Here is a 21,690-nt window from a genome sequence, read left to right on the forward strand (position 1 = left end):
GTGCCATGAAAAGTTGGGACGATGTGATTTTTCAATATAGTTTATTTTATAATGTTATAAAAGCTTGTATATTTTTCTTATACATTATATTTTGTAATAGCTTCTTGTAATTAAAAAAACATCATAATTATTTTATCTTTTCAGTTCTATATATTTCAGTTTTTATAAAATATTTTCATTACATATTATAATGTCCAGTTATTTGAAGATATTTAATGTTTTAAAACATTTTAAAATTATTAAAAAGTATTAATCTTACTTTTAATCGATTGTTTCTAAAGTGTAGTTTCAAAAAAATCTATTATATATACAAGATCTGATTTATGTTCATTTTTAATAAATATGTTTGAAATTAACATATAGTGTTTATTAAAATTTTAATTAAATCATTTCAATAATTTAACCAAATCCCAGTAATTTTATAGATGAACATTCATTATTTAAAAGTATCATTGTAACTGTTTAGACAAACATTTGTAAATATTTAAATATTCCATTGCAGTGAGATAGTTAACCATTGCAACATTTGATCAACCACTGCAATCAGATCAACCATTACAAAATTAAAATTTTTAACTATTATACCCTTTCGTCTCTATATAAAAAGTTGTGCGCATTGGGAAAATCCAGCATAAAAACAATGAAAAAGAAGAAAAGAGAGAGAGGGATTCATCACTCTAAATGATTATAAAATATATTTGGTAAAACACATAAAAATATAAGTTTTTATTTGCATTTATTAAATATTAACCTTACTTTTAATAAGAGGAAATTTTCGATGTCTCAGTTTATAAAGAGATTACGGGTCAAAATCTAGTTATGTAATTATGTTTGCAGCAAATACTCTATAATAAACACGGGCCAAATATGATGGGCCGTTAATGGACATGATAACACATACTTGTTGCCCCAAGCTTGGGAGCCACGCAGCTCTAGAACTATCCGGAAACATGTTCTATCCTCTAGTGTCTAGTCTCTAGAACATTGTCTCGCACCCGAACATATCCAGTTTCACCGCTTTCCTCTTATATATAAGCTCACCGTCTCCATTTTCGCCGCACACTAACTCAGACGAAGACTACACTCTCTGATAAACTTTCTAAGACAAGCTTCCTGTTTCTTCTACACATGGCGTCATCCCTCGCTCTTAGGAGACTTCTCTCATCCACTGTCGCTCCTGGTTCCCGTAGCTTTCTTCGTCCACAAGCTGCCTCTCGCCTCCTCAACACCAACGCGGTCAGGAGCTATGACGGAGGTGAAAATGAACGCGGTGTTGATATAGACCGACGCTCTGATCGCTCTGTTTCTCGCCGTGGTGATGATATTTTCACAGGTAACTCAAATCCGTTACTCCTAAACTGTCTTAATATCTGTCTGTGATCGATGACGTTGACATGGTTTTCTTGATTTTCTTGTAGACGTGTTCGATCCCTTTTCACCGACGAGGAGTATTAGCCAGGTGCTGAATCTGATGGACCAGTTCATGGAGAATCCTCTGTTGTCGGCTAGTCGGGGCATGGGAGCTTCTGGAGCTCGGCGGGGTTGGGATATCAAGGAGAAAGACGATGCCCTCTACTTGAGGATCGACATGCCTGGGCTGAGCAGAGAGGATGTGAAGCTGGCTTTGGAGAACGACACTCTGGTTATAAGAGGAGAAGGGAAAGATGTGGACGATGGTGGCGAGGAAGGTGGAGAGACTGGTAATAGGAGATTCACAAGTCGGATTGGACTGCCGGAGAAGGTATACAAGACCGATGAGATTAAGGCGGAAATGAAGAACGGGGTTTTGAAAGTTGTGGTCCCGAAGATGAAGGAAGAAGAGAGAAACGATGTTCGTCAGATCGAAATCAACTGAAACGTCTATCACTTTTAGTTATGTTGTTGTTTCTGAGGATATGTCTTGAATAAGAAGTGTTGTACTTGTCTATGTGAGTCATGTACTCTAAATCTAAAGGGAAGCTCTTATGTTTTTTTTTTTTTTTTCCGTCTGATAATATTAATTCAAAGAAAGAATACAAAGGTCTGATACATAAGCTGATTCACAGCAACTAAAACCCATGAACAGGCAATTTAAATTCACACCGGGGCAGTTTAAACGATTTATCGTTGTCGCCCACGGCCCACTGAACAATAACTTCAACTTCTAACGACACCACATTGAGAACACTCCTCTCCACACCAACGAACCCAGCCTTTATAACCCGGCAAAATCGAACCACTCTAGGGTCTCCTCCTCGTCCGGATACAGCAGCAGCGATGCATTTCATGCGACTATACTACACCTCAATAAAAGCCTTACACTGAACTCTCCACTCATAAGAACTGGAGAAACCGCGCCAAAACTTCACCGACAACTGAGAGATGCCGGCAGCAAGACAGGAAACCGTTCACAGTAGCACCATAACTCAACAACATTACAAGCTTAGAAACCAAGAGACCATTGGTAGAGCCATGATTTTTCCAAAAAGATAAGGACAAAATCCCAAAACTAATCAACCACAGGAAACTCCATGAAATAAAAGAAAAGATTTAGATAAGAAAAACTTGAAAAGAACCCGCAAACCATGGAGGATTGGATCTAGATCTGGATCAAAACATGTGCAATTAAACCCAGCCAAAGCCATGACTGCATATACGACATTCAGACATGGCCTCAGCATACAACAGACCCAAGGTAGATGCGACAAACCACACCAAGACGCAAGCTCCCAAGCTCCTCAACCACCATATCTTCATCAAACAGAAAATTAAAAAGTGAAGAACAAAGAAGGAGAAAATCCACTACAGATCTGACCGGCGGCGACGCTAACGGAGCCGCCATGCGCCGGTCACCGGAGCTGCTACTGTTCTGAAGGTAAAGGAGGCGGAGAGCATGTATCTCAAGGAGAGCTGTATGGGTTTATTTCTGAAGTCAAAACCTCAATTGGCAGAATGGTGTTCAACAAAACAAAAATTTAGTTACATACTTGAATTTATATTGAAAACGATGAAAATTTAAATTTTATCCTACAATGACAAAACACGATTAAACCAAAAGGAGTATTGTTTAGTGGTAAATTTGCGTTAGAGAATTTGGGAGTGTTAAAACTTCAACACATTATAGAACTCGAGGGAAATTCAACACATTATATACACATCATGTGAATACGCCAAGGCTTTATAGTTGTGACACATGTTCACTTCAGATGAATAGCATCACAAACATCATAATTTCTGTTGTCTGAAAACACTTGCTATCATTAGACAAAAAAATAATGTGTTATGGCGCTCTCAGCTAACACAAAACAAGAATCATAATGTTTCTTCATTTCAATTGTCTTAGTATCGTCAGATGGACTCCATCTTGTGTCCAAGAAGTTTAAGTATTTCTTTAGGATATCTCCAATTGGTTAATATTATTTTCGTGTGTTTTACTCTAACAGCTCTTCTCATTTTCCCTCTAGCAAGAATATTTTATATGTATTTTGTTATTAACATTCAGTATTAATTTTGATAATGTTTTTATTTTATTTTAAAAATTTACAAATTGTACCCAAAATTAAGTTATTTTAACTATATTTTATTATATATATATATATATATATATGAATTGTTATTAACCGTCGATTAAAAGGAGGTGAAAAAAACGGTATTCCAGGATCTTTCTGCAGATGTGTACTTAGCCGCTAGTTGGTCCTTCTAAAGTGTTCGGATACTTAGATTATCAAAAAAATTATTTATGAGTATATTAATAATTCTATTAAAGCACAAAACACAAATATAATCTTTTTAGATAAAAAACAAAACTATAGAAAAGTCGATAGGTAGCTTCTCTCCTCTCTTCTAGAGAGAATGCTCTCATCTTTACATCCTTCTTAACTCATCTCAATCTTTCAGAAGGGTGAATTGATATTATCTTTTTGTTTGTAAAATAATCTTCGATCCATGGATCAATTTTGTCCCTTCCGTTGCGGATTTTAGTTTCGCTATGACAATTTTGGTGTGTTTTCAATCCGGGCTTGAAGCTGTTCTTCATAGTTTCTTCAACTATCTTCGATTCGGGTTGAAAAAAATAAAGACCGATCTTGATAGATTGGCGAGGGTTCAATTCTTCTCCTTTCCAAAATCATCTATATCCCGTTTACTTGAATCGGTTTATCCCTCATCTTCGGTTAAGCACCAACTTTCTAAATGGGTGTCAACCTTTGCTCATCCCATATGTGGATCTGCTAGCTCGGTTTGAGAGCTGAGTATCCTAGATAGAAGGAGGATGGTGAAGATGAAATTAGCTCGACTGATTTTTGGGTGGTCCAGCAGAGTTCACATCCATGTGGGTGGTCCGACGAAGAATCATCTCTCAAATCATAAGAGTCTTTCCTGATTTAAACGTCCGGTGTCGATGGAAACTCTGGTTACAAGTAACGGTTGGGCGAAATGAAGAGTGGAGTGATAATATTGGTTGCCTATTTGGAGCTTTCATCGGAGGAAGGCACGTGATGGTGACCGGAGAAGATGACCGGAGAGCGTAGGGTTCACCGGAGTACGCAAAACGAGAAGCAACGAGAAGCGGTTTCTTTGTCTTCGTAAAGCCAGCCACATGTGCTTAATCCTCTTTCAAGAAGTAACACGTGTTTTTCATTAATGTATCTTTTGTTTACGTGTCGTTATGAGTTATTTCGGCTTTTTATCATGTACTCATTTACAAAGCCTTTGGGCTAAATTAATAGAATAGATTTGACAAAAAAAAAAAAGGGCTTTTTTCATTATTTACTTAAAATTCAAATTCAAACCTAAACTAATCCATGTTTTTTTGGATTTTTCTTTTGTTCTATTCACCCCACGAGTTCATGATATTCACGAAAATGCCATTAAATTTTTTTTATTTTTTTTTTCGAAAATGACATTTTTACTCTCTTACCTTCATCATCTTCGAGTAATTACAAGATTGCAATTGTCATCAATACCCCAACCACCATGAACAAACAACCAATTTGAAGCTCTTAATGCACCTAAAATCGATTTACACTCTCTCTTTCTCACTTGTTATGAACTAAAAACAACATCTCTTTCACTTTGCCTCCATATTCATCCAAAAAACTCAAGCTTTTGATTCAAAATTTTTTAAGGTTTATAGAGCCATTCAAGCATACTATTCTTGGTGGGTTACTTTCGTTTGAGATTCTGGGTGGTTGGAGAAGACTTTGTGTGCTAAGGAAGTCATCTCACTAGTTTAAGGTATGAAATTGAAATTTTTTCCAGATCTGTTTGTGTAGAAGACTTACCCGTAAGTAGTCTGGCTGTAGAAGACTTACCCGTAAGTCTTCTGGTCAAACGGACGACTTACTTTTAAGTCGTCATCTTTGTTTGTAAAAAAAAAAATCTAGAGAATACCCTAGACGACTTACTGATAAGTCGTCTAGGATAAATGGGTTAGTTTTGCAATTGACCGAATTGTGTCAGATATCTGACCGGCACGCGGCCACTAAAAGTGCGTGTGATAAGGTGTTTCCTTGGGCAACCCGAGGAATATGTTATTATCACCTTCAAGATAACATTGTCAAAATTTTTAAAGGGAAACATCTCTTGTACTTGGTGAAAGGTGCTGCTTATGCTCATACGGTTTTAGATTTTGACCGGTACATGGCTGAGATACGGAGTGCAAACCCGGACCTTGCAACGTATTTGGAGAATGTCGACGTCAGCCTATGGTCAAGGGTTTATTGTCAGGGGGACAGGTACAACATAAAGACAAGCAACATCGTTGAATCTATTAATTCCGCTCTGAAGCGAGCTAGATAATTTCCGGTTCAGTTCCTGTTGGAGTTCATAAGGGAGAAGCTAGGAAAGTGGTTTTGGAAAAGGAGAGAAGATGCTTTGAGTCTCCCAACTCAACATAGTCGAGGTGTTGAATACTTGCTTGCTGTTCGATCGGAGATAACAGATACGATGACGGTACAACCAATTGATGGATGGCGATTCTTTGTGAATGGTGGGAAAATGGACTGTGTGGTTGATTTGGAACATGGAAAGTGTGATTGTGGTGTCTATGCAGTGGAGAAAATACCTTGCTCTCATGCTACAGCTGCTGGAACATCTGTTGGTTTGCATATCTCCACACTTGTATGTCCAGTGTACTCAAACGATTTTCTGTTTGCAGGATACTCAGAGAATATATATCCTTGTGTTGGACAACAAGTTGAGGAACGCACATGCTTTCCTCCGGAAGTAAAACGTGGTCCGGGAAGACAGAAGAAATCAAGATGGCAATCTTGGTTGGAGCTATCCAGGATGAGAGGACACAAACCCCGGAAGCAACACAGGGTTTATAGATGCTCAAAATGCAAGGAGTCTGGCCATACGAAACCACAATGTAAGTCGTCCAGTGATTAGTCTTCCAGAAGACTTTTCATTAAGTCGTCCATAAGGTCGTCCAGTTAGTCGTCCAAGATTTTTTCTTCCAGAAGACCTTCAAGTTAGTCGTCCAGTGATTAGTCTTCCAGAAGACCTTCAATTAAGTCGTCCTGAAGGTCGTCCAGTTAGTCGTCCAGTTAGTCGTCCAGGGTTTTTTCTTTTAGAAGACCTTCAAGTTAGTCGTCCAGTGTTCAGTCTATGTACTAAAAATTTGTGTTATGAACTTATATGTGTCAACTTCTTTGTCAAATTGCACTACCAAACAAATTTGAAATGGTCTTGCCCTTTATATTATCGAAAATATAGTTACAAAAGGTCACTACTCAGAAGACTTTCCAGGCTACTTATAGTTAAGTCGTCCAACATTCCAGACGACTTAACTATAAGTCTTCTGCGCAGAATATAGTTACTAAATAGGGATCAAGTTCAAATACAAAATAGGGATCAAGTTCAAATACACACATCAGCCTAATCTATCATACAAAATAATCTAAAGTGGCCTGTTTATCACCCGTCATACGTACCCATGATGTCATCCATGTCTTTGTTTTCGAACTCATGCACATCAGGAAGCTCTTGAAATATACCCACCGCCATCTTATCCCTCATACTCTTCCCGTTGGGCTTAGCAAAGTCTTTTTTACTAAACTCTATCTCAAGAGCATGACATTCAATGTACTTTAGAGTGTACACGCCACAATCACCAGCTCGGGCCGGAGGTATATTGGTCAGTCTCTCATATGTGAATGGCTCCAGGCTGTATTGGGCACGTACTTCGTCTGAGGAAGCGCACTCAACAAGCAGATAAGGGACCATGTAGAGAAAAGGCTCCATTACCACATCGAGTTCATCTGGTGAGATACTGGAACAAATGCTGTCAAAGACGACTATGTGCCTCTTAGGGATCGATATCCACATAGCAATCCAATGACTGTCGGCGAAGTTTACTGGCGAATAGATATCATCAATATCCGTCCCCCAAACCTTGTTCGATTGGCAAAATGATGGTATAGTGCCTGCATAATAATTCCACGCCCCACCAGGGAGTCTTCTTCCTAAACCGTTGTGATCGGGCTTCGAGTCCTTAAAATCCTTGAAGTTGAATCTCCATTGCTAAGCAAAGAGATGATCAAGGAAGCACATTCTCACGCTCCTGAAGTGTTGTTGGTTAGCGTCGTACCTTTTCCTCAGCACATTAATCCAAGCATCAATATGCTGCATATAAAATTGAGTACAAGTCAGAAGATATCAGACGACTTAGTGGTAAGTCTTCTACGTAGACGACTTACCAGACGACTTAGACAAATTAAGTTGTCTGATAAGTCGTCTACGTAGAAGACTTACCAGACGAATTACAAGTAAGTCATCTATGTCATAGCAGAAGACTTACACAGTCCTCCAGCCACTCTAGGGAGGTTCGGAGGATTTGATACCAGCAAGTTCTACTTTTACGTGGGTTTTTATCGAGAGATGTTCTATAATGACTGCAAACACAAAATGTTGAAAAGCAATCAGGTTTTATGGGAAAAGCAAGCTATTATGTGAAAAACAAGCTATTATGGGAAAATCAAAAACTTACGGACAAGATTTCAACCAATCAGCGAGCTCCTTCAACTTCGTCTTGTCAATTGGTGCGAAAGGATTATAGCCTGGATAAAGCTTTCTGTTTGAAATGATCACTCTAACCGTGCTGTTTGCCGTATAAGGAGATTTCTGTGAGGCAGCAAGTTTCCTTGTTCGATCACTCTTTGCACGGAAAAGCGCCAAAGCAGCATCCCTCTTTTCTAGATATCTAGCATCCTCCTTCTGTAAATCTGAAACAGTGGATTGATTTTTGTACAATAGAACAAGGCTCAGTTCTCGAGCTTTATCTTCCGAGGAACTAGCATCTGCGGCCACAGCTGCGGGCACATCTGGACCTTTATCCTCCGCCAAGCTCTTCCTTCCTGCGTTCGTCCCATTAACACTTTCACTCTGCAATATACAAGATGGGTTTATACAATAATAACCAAAGATCTATTTCAAACAATAATAACCAATCAGTGTCTTCAAACATGAAACAAAATACATATATAAAATCCATACACTATAAACAAAGCACACATGTTCTGACATACAAGAAACAAAGCAAATGCAACTTTTCAATTCTTATTCTTCAGACTTTGTCTAGTCAATCTCTTGTTGTGAGAGGATTCGTTACTAACCCCGGGTTCGAGCGTCGGTTTAGGTGGAGAGGTAGTGTTTTGAGATGATGTCCCTTTCCGTTTTGTGGTGATATCAACCTTCTTCTCCACAGCTTCCACCCTTTCCGACAGATACTTGATCTCCTTAAGGCATGTCCCAAACTCTTCCCTCATGGCATCAGCTATGTCCTTGAACATGGTTTTAATATCCTCTTTAGTCAACCCACCAACAGTCGTAGTCACTTCTTCACTAGCCTCTGCAGCTGCCTCTTCACTAGTCTCTGCAGCTGCCTCTTCACTAGCTTCAGCAGGTGCCTCTTTACGAGCTTTCTTCCGAGGTCTTGGACTGTCTTCCTTCACTACCTTTTTCTTCGCTGGACTCACAACCGCCGGCTTTGTATTGACCCAAGTACCGGTGACAAGCAATCCATGGTCCACTTCCACGGTTTCTTCACAAACATGAGTTTAATTATGTTCTCCGCGAGCGTGTCCTCAACATCAAACTCCCATTTTGGAAACATTTCACCAGTGTCCTTTTGAACAAAGTTGATCACCCTAGTCTGCAGTAAATAGAAGATATGAACTTAGATATTTGACGGATTAAGAAAGATGGAAAGAAAAGACTTCACAGACGACTTATAATTAAGTCGTCTGGAAAGTCTTCCAGCTGGACGACTTAGTAGACGACTTATAATTAAGTCGTCTGAAAAGTCTTCCAGCTGGAAGACTTAGTGGAAGACTTATAATTAAGTAGTCTGGATAGTCTTCCCAGACGACTTAATTATAAGGCTTCTACTAAGTCATCCAGCTCGAAGACTTTTCAGACGACTTAATTATAAGTCTTCTACTAAGTCGTCTAATTGAAAGACTTATCAGATGACTTAATTATAAGTTTTCTACGAAGTCGTCCAGATTGAAGTAAATACCTGACTGAGGATAGCCTCTTTAAACTGTCTGCGTCCTTTGCGACCCTTGTAAGCCAGTATCGGTGGAGACGGATTGTTTGGGAGAGGATTACCAAAAGTAGCACCCAATTCTGGAAGAGCTGTGTACACCCAGACCTGGAGAGCTTGCGCAAACCCATTAATAGTGTAACAACCCGAAATATCTCTGCCCTTCATAGAGTCCATCAGCACCTTAAATGCGACTCTCCCCCATGGATAATTCTCAAACCGTTCTAGCTCCATCACTAGCCTTGCCAGACTAACCCGTGTAGGGGTTGAATACTTTCTCCCTTCAATGTGTCCAGTGAAGATGGCAAGGTACGCGAGCCGCTTGCGATCATCCCGCGACCACCCTTCGCATCTCTCAAGTGCTGCTATTATCTCCTGAGTAGATGGCCCAGCTTCGACATGAACTCCCAGCATCTCCCAAAAAGAAGTCAACTCCTTTGTAACAACAGAGTGAAGTCTCTCAAGGTCCTCGATGTACTCGCAGTTTAAACCAGTGAGGTTTTCAAACTCTAACAGTGAAAACCTCACAGATTCTGGACCAACGAGACTCCACAGCTCATACTTCTTCTTTATGTCCAGCTGGAAACCTAGCATGTAGTGAACCAGCCTTGAAGCCCAATCAAATCCCAGCTCTTGGAACTTGATGAAAACTCCCAACTTCGACTCCTTCAGCTCTTCATATTCGTCATCATGAAGAGCTTTCTTTAAAGCAGCATGCAACGTCCAACAAGTATGATACGAAATGCTATGCACTGCGGGGGGCTCTTCCCCTAATGTATATATCCTACGGGGGAGTTCTGGCATCTCCATTTTTTTTTCCTGCAAAACAATCAAAGACAACCATCTCAAACAATCAAAGACTTATAATTAAGTCGTCTGGCAAGTTTTCCAGCTGAAAGACTTATAATTAAGTTCCAGACGACTTAATTATAAGTCTTCCAAGACTTCCAGTTTTATGTTCACCTTTTCCTCAATCAATCACTCGACAGTAAGAGATATAACTTACCGGCGGCGGAGTTCAACGAGACGCCTCTGAGAGAATGCGCGCTAGGGTTTCCTCTCGGATCTTAAATAGAGGAAGCAGCTGTGAGAAGGGTGGTGAGAACGACGGTGATAACGGCGGAGAGATAACCGGCGGTGAGAACGATGAGAACGATGGATTAGAGAGAATCGACGGAAATCGCCTTCGAAATCGCCTTTGAGAGAAACGGCTTTAGGGTTTTCTGATTTTCGATAAACAGTGAAAAAAAAACACCTTATATATGGCCGGTAAATAATTCGGTTAGGTTTAAAAGTACATTGTAAAATTAAAAGTTTGGTCAGGTTTGGACGACTTACTAGTAAGTCGTCTGTTGAATATTGTACATCAGACGACTTACTAGTAAGTCGTCCCAGACCCTAAATTTAACCCCTAAACTAAATTGACTAAATTAACTAAATAACCACGTTATAAACCCGTAGTTATACTTAAATAGTGTTTACTATACACAGAAATAAAAACACTTAGGTAAATTTTAAAGTTTTCAAAAAAATATTTATGCATTCCAAAATCTAACCCTAAGAACACATACAATACTACAACATATGTTGGCAAAACCTAAACCAAAGAATATCATGACTCACTACTTTCACTCATCTATGTTGAAAACAATTAACTTTTGTTATATCTTAATTTATATCTCTTAAAACATATGTTAATTACATGATTTCAATTTTTCACTTATCAAAATATTTTTTACAAAATTTTTAAATTATTTCTAAGTAAAACTAGTCTAGACGACTGGACGACTTACTGGAAAGTCGTCTGGGCAGACGACTTACGGGGGTTAGAAATGTAAAAAAATTTCGGTTTTTTTGTTTGTTCACAAGGGGTTGGTTGTAATTTAAATAGCCTTTTAGGTTACTTTTGCATTTGATTCAAGTTTGGGTTAAACTTTGTGTTTGAAATCAAGTTGTGAGTCATATTTGACAATTTTCCCAAAAAAAAGTGGATATGTTAATTTATTAATAATTTTTTTTTGTCAACTATTAATAAAAGTTTAACATTTAGTGTTTAAAAAAAAATATTTATCTTTGTTTTTCTCTCAAAATAATGGTTGTTAGAGAATGTTTTCTCCTTTCTTTTTTATATTTTCCCTTAAAATAAATCACAATTCTCTTAAATAACACTTTTAAAGTTTTTATGACCAAAATAGTCTTAAGAAAAGAAATACCAGAATATTTTTTTTTTTTTGAAAATTTTAATATATATGTATATTTCCTTTTAATAAAATCTATTTTGATCATTTTTCTTTTTGAAGATTTTTTTGTGAAAATAATAAAAAAATACTTAATTTCTCTAAAATCAAGACTATCGGAGATGGACTTAGCTGTACAAATGCATTGACAGATCCTTCCCAAAATGAATGCAAACTTTCTCCTCAAAATGTTGTGTCTTGCTCCACAATCTATTATACTAAGGTTTTTTTTTGTCAGCTTATTACTAAGGTTAAATTACGCAATATATTTCAAGGAAAATAAGATGACAAAAAGGTAAAACTTGGTACTTGATGACGCAGATCATATGTTGGTGATGTAGTTTTTCTTTTGTCGAAAATATTACCATAACAAAAGAAGAAAAAAAGGAGAGAATATCAAGCTAAATCTATTTCTATATGAAAAAAGAAGATGAAAATCTAATGCTCTCTTTTATACGGAAAAGGAAAACCTTAGGCGGAGGAACCATCGGACCCGTCTGTTAGTCAATGTTTGGTTAAATGGGCCTTTGTGAAGCCCACAACGTCCACCAAACATAGCTTCTGTACTTTCACTGTTTGTTTCGTAAGTTATGCGTAAAATAGAAGTATTATTCTCAATCAAGAAGGAATAGTACCTTTACAACAACATAGAACAAACCTAAAATCACAAAACTTAAAAAAGCAACCTAGTCGACGGCGACAGGAGAAGAGAACTCAGATCTTTGTCATGGCACCAAAGGACAAGATCGAGAACCCTCCTGCTGCCTCTTCCAGCGAAGAAGAAGAAGAAGAAGAGTCTGGCTCCTCTGTAGAAGCATCCGGATCTTCTTCCGATGACGAAGCTGGCGATGTCCAGTCCAAGCTCACTCAGAAACCTCCCGCCGCTTCTACAAAGAAGAAACCCGAATCCGATTCCGAAGAAGACGAATCCGAATCCGATTCAGATTCCGAGCCCCCGACCAAGACCAAACCTCTCAACGCTGTCGTGACCTCCGGATCTGTCGCCGCGTCGAGCTCTACAGCGAAACGTTCTCTAAAGCAAGCGGACGATGAGGAGCCTAAGAAGAAGAAGGTGAAGACATCTGCAACAGAGCATCCCAAGAAGAAGGACGAAGAGGTTAAGAAGATCTCCGGAGAAGACGCGAAGAAGATGTTTCAGAGACTGTTCAGCGAGACTGACGAAATCGCGATGCTTCAAGGCTTTCTTGATTTTACTTCCACTAGAGGAGACCCTTACGAGAACATGGACGCGTTTTGTGATTACGTCAAGAAGCTGATTGATTTCAACGCCTCTAAGGCTCAGATCGTTACGAAGCTTCAAAGGTGTAAGAAGAAGTTTGTTAATATAGTGAAGAACGCGCTTAAGAAAGGAAGGACTGAAGATAAGGTCACGTGTTCTAAGGATCTTGACCAGAAGGCTTTCGAGTTGTCGAGGAAGATTTGGGGAGCTAATGGTGTTCTTCCTGCTAAACCGAGGAAGAAGTCTAATGATGTTGTAAAGTCACCTCCTTCGCCTTCGCACACGCCCAAGAAAGAAGTGGAGAAACGAAAGGGGAGTGTTGTTGTGGATGCTCATCTCTCGTCTAGTAGAGAGATGGCCTTGTTCTTCAAGGCGGAGAATGTGAGTGTTTTTGGTTTGGATGAGTCCACGGTGAGTGCGGTTTGGGATATGGTTGAGGACGGACCGAAGAAGAGGGAGATGGAGGAGAAGCTGAAGAAGCTTAAGGATATGCAGGTGGAGCTCTGTTTGCAGAGAACTGCACTCTTGGACACTACTGCAAAGATGATATTCAAAGACTATGCCTCGTCTTCATGATGAGTTATTTTGATGGTTTGTTCTTTTTCACTCTTTTTAGTATATGCATAGCTTGTGGAACTAATGCTATCGTAAGTGTTAGTCAATATTTTTCTTTTATGCCCTTATGTTGTTTGGATGCTTGGTTTGGGTATAAATTCCCTTATGTGGAATGAATATTTATTCCTCCTGTTGTATGCTTTTGTGCTAATAGTTCATTTTCTAAGCAATGCGAAGTGTTAGACTCTTAACTCTAGTTTTAACTCTATGCACATTGTGTTATTAGGATGCCATGCCACTACCTTAACCTTCTTTTCTGGTAGTTAGGTATATAAAGTTATGTAAATAGATAGAAAGTCTCTGCTTTGCTTTTTTTGGAAATCAGCTTTTTTGACTGCTACACTGTGTAAGAAAATCATCCTTGGATTTCGTTTCCATTTCCTTTTGTGGAAGACTTGAGACTTTCTGTCCATTGACATGACTTTATTTACGTAGCAGCGGGAAGTTAACATGTTTAGCACCCTTTGCTAAATAGGGCACAAATCCTTTTAGGTTACACTGTTACAGTTATGAACAGATTTGCCAATGTGTAGTAACTTGTAAGCTTATGTGGGTAATCTTATTCTATTTGCTGCAATCTTAAGACATTCGCCGGCAATTTTTCCTCATATGCTATCCTTCCCTCAGTCAAGCTATTGCTTTCCGAGGACGGCACAGTTTGTAAATTGATACTTGCAACTAGATAACATACCTTTGCACCTTATCCCTCACAAGGGCTGAAGAAGTTTCTGATGCCTTCCTCAACTTTGGTGGAAACATTCAGACACCCAACTGTCTAAGGTCGAATTTTACAAATTTACAAGAAACGTATTTAGATTTCAATGTGTAGAACGATAACTCATATTTAACAGACAGCCAATCTCTAAAGTGAACACATCAATTAGAATATTGATTTACATAATTGTTCAAGTCTCTAACAAGTCCATGCCAATAGTAGTGGAGACTCTGGTTTGCAAATTGCAACTGGTGAATGCAAATAAGTAAATGCCTGAAATATACAGGTAATACCCTAATACAAATTCAAACAATCAGATATGTAATGATGCTATCAGAGGAACTGAAAATGTATAGCCTCATACCTAGCTCAAAATTGCTCTCAGAATCTTAGACAACTTACACAAGATTGTCACCAAAAATGAATATCGTTGTTACAGTTCATTCTTGCAAATAGTCATTTAGTATAATTAAATGATTTATTAACTAAGAGAAAGAAGCATTATAATATATGCTTAATTTGTAGACAGGCAACTTCTGTCATCTTCCTATGATCTAGAGAAAAATGAATATGGACACTAAAATGAAGCATTATTCCAAAGAATGTTACTACTATTAGTTTATAGTTTCTGTAGATAAACTAAACAATTAGTGAGTTGAATTTTTCGGTGAACAAACGATCCATTTGATGTTCTTACGTGCGTGCACAAAACCACAGACCTGAATGCCGACTTACGAATTCACATAAACTATTATTAGATAATTCCGCATTTGTGTTGTTGATATCACTATATGATATCGTCTTCCGTGTGTAGTATAGTTTACTTCGCGTACATTTGGTGAAATTTATTCTAGAAAATTAGAGTCCAGTGAAGCAAAAGGCTTAGTCAAAAATGGAAAAAAAAAATACACAGCAAAGGGGCAAAACAAAGGTATTCAAGATGAGCTAGTTCACCTTCTTTAAGTAGTGGTTCTTCCCCTCACAGCTTCTCCATCCATTGAAGTGGTGGAGAACGGGGAGTGAGAGAGAATCCCTCCACATTCTCCAATATTTTTCTGTATGTTGCTCTGCTTGATTTTATATATACTGAGGTTTCTTGGCATACAAGTAATAGATTTGATCACAAAGAGACCATAAACTCATGTTTTGTTCTGCTTTCAGGAGTTACTAAGGAGATGGCGTCCTGGACTTCATCCCAATTCCTGTATGAAGAAACCAAGCCATGCGGTATCCAGTTCCTGGAACGTTTCAAGCGTTCAGGAAGACTCTCCTTCAAGCAATACCAAGCCCTAGTCTTCACCTTAACCTTCGTCGCTTACATCGCCTTCCACGCTGCTCGTAAGCCTAACAGCATTGTCAAAGGCACCCTTTCCGCGTCAACAGTCAGAGGCGGTTGGTCTCCCTTTGATGGCCCCGATGGAACGGCCTTGCTAGGACAAATCGACTTGGCCTTCCTCTCTGTCTACGCGGTTGGGATGTTTGTAGCCGGTCACTTGGGAGACCGTTTGGATCTCAGGACGTTTCTAACCATCGGTATGATAGGCACCGGCCTCTTCACAGCTCTCTTTGGAGTCGCCTTCTGGGCCAACTTCCACAGCTTCTACTACTTCTTGGCGGTTCAGGTTCTGGCTGGGTGGTTTCAGTCCATTGGCTGGCCTTGTGTTGTAGCCGTGCTCGGGAACTGGTTTGACAAGAAGAGAAGAGGGATGATTATGGGTGTTTGGAGTGCTCACACTTCACTAGGTAACATCACAGGCTCTCTACTCGCATCAGGTCTGCTTAGGTTTGGGTGGGGCTGGTCGTTTCTTGGACCAGCTTTGCTCATAACGTTCCTCGGTCTTGTTGTATACTTTTTCTTGCCGGTGAACCCTCCGACCGTTGGTGCTGAGAGAGATGGCACTGAAGTTGACTCCACCATGAGGCTTGGTGACACCATTACAGAGAGCTTCTTGGGGTCTAGAATGAGTACCGGATTCGATAGAAAAGCAATAGGGTTCATGGCTGCGTGGAAGATCCCTGGTGTTGCTCCTTTCGCCTTCTGCCTCTTCTTCACCAAGTTGGTCTCTTACACTTTCCTCTACTGGCTTCCTTTCTATGTCAGCCACAACAGTACGTTCTTCATCATCATCTCTCAACACATTCTTTTAGGCATCCGGGTTCGGGTATCGGGTCACATAGTTCTGTTCAACTAAAATTTGGCCGGATTAAACTTTTAAAAAGTTTGGTTCGGTTTTGTCTTAGATAGTTTGGTTTTTAAATTTTTTACCGAAACTAACCAAAGTTTTTGGTTTCAATTATATTTTGGTTAAAAATTCTGGGAAAGTAGGTTAAATTCGAGTAATTCTGGTTAGTTTAGTTCAAAATTTTGGTTAAGTCGGTTAGATCGGTTCAAAATTTGGTTAACAATTTTTGTTTCGAAAAAACGAACTAACCGATTACCGAACCGAACTAACCAAACTAACCAAAATTTTGGCTTGGTTCGGTTTGGCGGGTTCGGTTAAAAATCCCAGTTCTACATTTTTTTATTGTGTGCCAATTGCCAAACCTAGTAATCTCCTTGGACTATTAGCAAGAGCCGGTTGCTAAATCTCTCAACACATTTTGTGCCTTGTTATATGTATGGTCTTGTTTACTTGATGCAGTGATTGGAGGAGAGTACCTGTCCGAAGAGACATCAGGAAACTTGTCAACACTCTTCGACGTTGGAGGCGTGGTGGGAGGAGTCTTAGCCGGATACATCTCTGACCAGCTCGACGGCAGAGCCATCACAGCTGCAGGATTCATCTACCTAGCCATCCCAGCCCTCTTCCTATACAGAATCTACGGACACATCTCATTGACAATCAATATCATCCTCATGTTCACGTCAGGAGTCTTTGTCAACGGACCTTTTGCTCTCATCACAACAGCTGTCTCAGCCGATCTCGGCACGCACAAGTCTCTCAAAGGCAATGCGAGAGCCTTGGCTACGGTCACAGCTATCATAGACGGTACAGGATCAGTTGGTGCTGCGATTGGACCGGTTTTAACCGGTTACATCTCAGCGATTAGCTGGGACGCGGTGTTTTACATGCTGATGACTGCTGCTTTGATATCTGGTTTGTTGCTCACTAAGCTTATTATAACGGAAGTGAAAGCTATGTTGTATGGATCATCTGATGAAGGTGAAGCAGCTACGTCATCGTCGCCAGCGACCAGAGCTCCCATTGATGTTCTCCTCTAAGTTTTTTTTTTTGTTGATTTTTCCTCTGTTTCTTTGATAATTTCATTTATGTTTTTTTTTTGTTTCTTATTTTCTTTGATCAATGTCTAAAGTTTTAACCTTTGAATGAGAATAAAAGTTACGTTCGCTTTAACCAAGAAGGAATTTAAGAATGAATAACTTTAAAACCAAATAATAAAAGAAGGATCTTTACATGCAAGTAAACCGATGATCAAAACAGCTGAAAATTGAAGCAATATTATATGGGTGTGGGATATGTCAAACGTCGTCACTACGTTCGGGTTTGCGATATCTCTTTTCAAGTTCCTTGACCATTGAGACGGCGCAGTGGGCAAGCTTGTTGATGTTAGGAACCTTGTAGTTCTGAGCGATGTAGATCCCGCACGCTGTTCCCGTTAGGAAAGAGAAGCTTCTCTTCATTATCCCCATATCTCCTTCTTTCTCTGGAGAGGGAAGGGTTTCTCGGTCTCCGGCGTGAACTTAGATCGGAAGAAAAACTGAATCGGCGAGATTGATTGAAGATTTAAAAAGAGCAAAGAAGTTGAGAATTCTGGAAAGTCGAAGAACCGACTACAAGATCAACTAATGGGCCTGATGGGTACTTGGCCCAAGCATTGTTTAAACTTACATTGGCTCGCGCTGGTTATAAACCTTGACGCCAACACAAATAAAAAGTGTAAATGTGTGTAACAATAAGTAAAAGGGGGGGGGGATATGAGCTCCCTTGAGCTTATCTACGTAAGCATAAAAAAATCTACCAATCACATGCTCTTATTTTGCCACTTCACATTCTGTTTGTCGACATTGGTCAAACTTTTTGGGCTTTTCAAATTGGTTTGTGACTCATTTAAAACCTATGTTAAGCCTTCTTCGTCAGTCGTGTCCTGATGAAAAAGATACACCTACGTTTTCATCTTCCTCAATCGTCTCAGACGATTCCCCTACATAGACATCATTTCCACATTTCCAAATTTCCGGTAACTACGTCGGCAACAGTATTCAGACCAATAAAATACTCTCAAAACCCACGTCACCAATCAAGCTTCCTGACTTATTTTCTTCTCCTCATACTAAACGTTTCTACAAACGATGGTCTTCTCATCTCCCACACCTTCCTCCATCTCTCATAAATATATATTGATTCAGTCCGCAATCTCACTAACTATAGATCGATTCGATTGTTTGGTTCAATTTCGTCACCTCCAACTTCTGTACGAAATACAATTTTCCAGTTTTAAAACACAATTCAACTCAGGAGCAATCCGGGTATCATTGGTAAGATGCCTTTACTCATGTCCTTCTCATCAGTGTATGGGGTTTTGGGATTTCTGTCTAACCCGTGTATCATGTTTGTTCGTACGATGGTGAACAAGGTTCTTAAACGATGACCAAATCAGAACCGGAGTTGAACGCAAGAGATCTTTTGGTAAGCAAGAGACATGTTTAGAAACAAGTGTTTACCGACTCATTATCCTTGATTTGTGCTTTTACCATAACTAATTTACAAATCGTTTTTTTTTTTTAGCGTCAGGTATGGCTTTGAAGACGACAGTGCCTGCGAACGCAACGGCTGCCCAAACTCGGAAGAAGTAAGTGTCAAATATTTTGAACTTTTAATTCGACGTCTGAAAGAGTGACATTAGACAGGTTTCTTTCGAGTTCCCGCATTCCTGATTTTTGTAAAACTGGTGAGATGTTTTTCAATTGATCATCTGAGGTATGGATATACAAACATGATGCTAAAGAAAAGGCATAAAATGTCTCTAAATTCAAGAAATTTTAAATATGCATACCCACTTTACCTTATGAGCACATGTATCTTAATTTCTGTGGTACATATATTTCTACTCTGTTCCACTTACATTATGGTTTCAAACTTCAACTGAGTGTACCATATCTCAAATCCGTTTTGAAATCGATGGTATCTATAGTTTAGGTAAATCTACAATTTCTTTCCAGGTTTCATGTCCATCTTACTTTTGATATGGGTTTAGAATGTATTTGTACAACTTAACTTTAGGATATGCTCTATATTTAGATTTTTGAATTGCAGGCCTATATGTTGGTGACGAAGGACCTAAAGGCACTGAGATAGTACAACTTTATCGTGAGTATGGACACTAGAGTGATGCAGATGAAAGAAACTCCTCAGATATTGATTTCTTTGAATATACTGAGGCTGTTTAAGTTACATGGGATCCAAATGTGTCGGCTGGCCAGGTTATTTATCTATTTAGTGTCTTTTAGACCTAAATTTCTCTTTGTTCTCCGTAGAAATCCAATATGTAGCCCAAGTAAATTTTTTTGCCTTCCCTTCTCCACAGATTTCTTTTTTTTTTTCTCTTAACAAAAAAGCTAACGTCGACCTTCATGTTAGTATAACTTTTTCTCCACTTTAATTCCTCAAAACTCTCTTTATTTCAATCAGTAACCCTCCAATGGCGACGGCCCTTTCAATTCTCCCATCTCCACCATCTATATATGACTCGCCTCATTTAGACAGAACCCCTATCATGAACCACTCGATTCTTCTTTTATTAATCAGGTTTAAGATACAATACTCTTTCTAGTCTTTTTTTTTTTGTTTATTTAATTTCCGAGATTTCTTTGTAGTTTATCCGTTCTTACCTTAACAGTAACTCACAGATTATGTGTTTAATTGAAATCTTATATTAGGTGTTGGCTTACGCACACCAGTCTTACAAAAGAAGTGATCAAATAACTTACTACTCAAGTAATTTCAAAGGAAAAAGAAAAATAGTAAGTGATTTCTTATAATGTACGTCAGTTGGTTGAGAATCGCTCATCTCTTGGTGCATGTTTAAGCTGTTATTTTCAAAGGGGATCGGATATATAAAAACTGAGCATTTTGTTGTTGTGAGGTTTACTTGCTTGGTTGGATTAATATTTTGTTAGAAATGCTGCATTGATCAAGAGGAATCTGGTTGTTGGAGTTGACATATTTCTCTCAAATGTTATCCATGTCCATAGCGCCAGTATCAAATAGTATACACAACTTCTAACATTTGTCAACCTTTGTTTCTGAAAATCCCGTCTAGAATTTGGCTAAAGTGTTACACTACCCTTTCGAATAATAAAAGTATTAAAAGCATCTGAATGAATTTTTCAGGGCCCCGCAAGTTTACTCTGAAGCTGACACACTGAGGAACCTAAAATCAAGACTTGCAAAGGGACTGATAATCAAGTGCAGTAAATGCAATCTGAAAGGGGATGCCTTTGTCTGCTATATCAGGTCTTGCCGGTAGGATTATGTATGTTTTACCACATTCTTTTCATTCGCATCTAAATATATAATTAAAAATTACTTACCACAGTTCTAATTCTAATGTGAAACTATTATTTTTGGGTCCTTACAAGAAGATTTTCTTCTACTTTATCTGGACATATAGACATTGCGCATCAAGAGCTGAGCCCTTACCAAAATTGTATCAAAGCTGTTTTCCCCATCATATTTTGATATAAGATTTACAGTATGGCTGTATCATTACTTTTTTTCAGAATTCCTGCTGAGTTTTGTTCATTGGATAGTACAAAATATCTTTTTCTCTGTGGATATGCACTATCACAGAATGAGAAGGTTAGTATTTAGTAATAAACATCTCTTCTTACCACAAGACAACCAAGAAACCCCATCCTATGTGGATATATCATACCTACTTTGCTTCAAAAAAACTTATCTTCGCATTTCATTGCTTTCCCCCATTGCCTGATGGAATAATCCATATCAAGGTACTGGAACCCAAGTGTTACACATGTGCTTGCTTCTAAGGATGTGAAAGGAGCGTGTACAAGAACTGTGAATGTTATTATGGATATTCTCAATGGAAAAGGGATTATCAATGCATACTGTAAGTTAGATTGGTCACTCAAGATTTCAAATGCTCTTTACTTTTGCCAGTAATAAATCTTTGCCTTTACATGGATAAACTTTAACTCTTTCCAAGGATGAAAGCAAGTCTCGAAGCTTCTCAAAGCTATTGATGAAGAACCATTTGATATTCATGTTGCCACTCAAAGATCTCAAAATGGACCAAAAACTGCAAAACTCAAAGTAGCAACTAATGTGTCAGTATTTATAAACATACCCAATGAAAAAGAACCTCAAATTTGTAA

The 21,690-nt window shown here is 38.8% G+C and overlaps 4 protein-coding genes across 5 annotated transcripts; 3 read left to right on the forward strand and 1 right to left on the reverse strand.

Annotated features, from left to right (window-relative positions):
* Positions 1 to 1,018: 1,018 nt before the first annotated feature.
* LOC106346572 (23.6 kDa heat shock protein, mitochondrial) lies at positions 1,019 to 1,971 on the forward strand. The gene is made up of 2 exons (XM_013785944.2): positions 1,019 to 1,333; positions 1,419 to 1,971. The coding sequence occupies exons 1-2, from the start codon at positions 1,129 to 1,131 to the stop codon at positions 1,853 to 1,855; spliced, it is 642 nt and encodes a 213-aa protein (XP_013641398.1). The 5' UTR covers positions 1,019 to 1,128; the 3' UTR covers positions 1,856 to 1,971.
* Positions 1,972 to 12,364: 10,393 nt separating this feature from the next.
* Positions 12,365 to 13,809, forward strand: LOC106376056 (GLABROUS1 enhancer-binding protein-like). The gene has a single exon (XM_013816096.3). The coding sequence runs from the start codon at positions 12,491 to 12,493 to the stop codon at positions 13,577 to 13,579; it is 1,089 nt and encodes a 362-aa protein (XP_013671550.2). The 5' UTR covers positions 12,365 to 12,490; the 3' UTR covers positions 13,580 to 13,809.
* A 64-nt stretch (positions 13,810 to 13,873) lies between these two features.
* Positions 13,874 to 21,537, forward strand: LOC106374470 (putative glycerol-3-phosphate transporter 2). Of its 2 annotated transcripts, XM_048744174.1 has the most exons (8): positions 13,874 to 16,442; positions 16,976 to 18,831; positions 18,930 to 18,982; positions 19,082 to 19,145; positions 19,610 to 19,776; positions 19,985 to 20,101; positions 20,233 to 20,316; positions 20,687 to 21,537. In XM_048744174.1, exons 1-2 carry the CDS (start codon positions 15,509 to 15,511, stop codon positions 17,554 to 17,556), a joined length of 1,515 nt encoding a protein of 504 aa, XP_048600131.1. In that variant the 5' UTR covers positions 13,874 to 15,508; the 3' UTR covers positions 17,557 to 18,831; positions 18,930 to 18,982; positions 19,082 to 19,145; positions 19,610 to 19,776; positions 19,985 to 20,101; positions 20,233 to 20,316; positions 20,687 to 21,537. The 2 variants fall into 2 exon arrangements, with proteins under 2 accessions (XP_048600131.1, XP_048600130.1); XM_048744173.1 differs by having other exon boundaries at positions 19,082 to 20,101.
* BNAC01G17170D lies at positions 17,701 to 17,985 on the reverse strand. The gene has a single exon (XM_013814487.3). The coding sequence runs from the start codon at positions 17,983 to 17,985 to the stop codon at positions 17,815 to 17,817; it is 171 nt and encodes a 56-aa protein (XP_013669941.1). The 3' UTR covers positions 17,701 to 17,814.
* Positions 21,538 to 21,690: the final 153 nt, after the last annotated feature.

This window comes from Brassica napus, chromosome C1 (assembly GCF_020379485.1).
Source record: "Brassica napus cultivar Da-Ae chromosome C1, Da-Ae, whole genome shotgun sequence".
NCBI lineage: Eukaryota > Viridiplantae > Streptophyta > Magnoliopsida > Brassicales > Brassicaceae > Brassica > Brassica napus.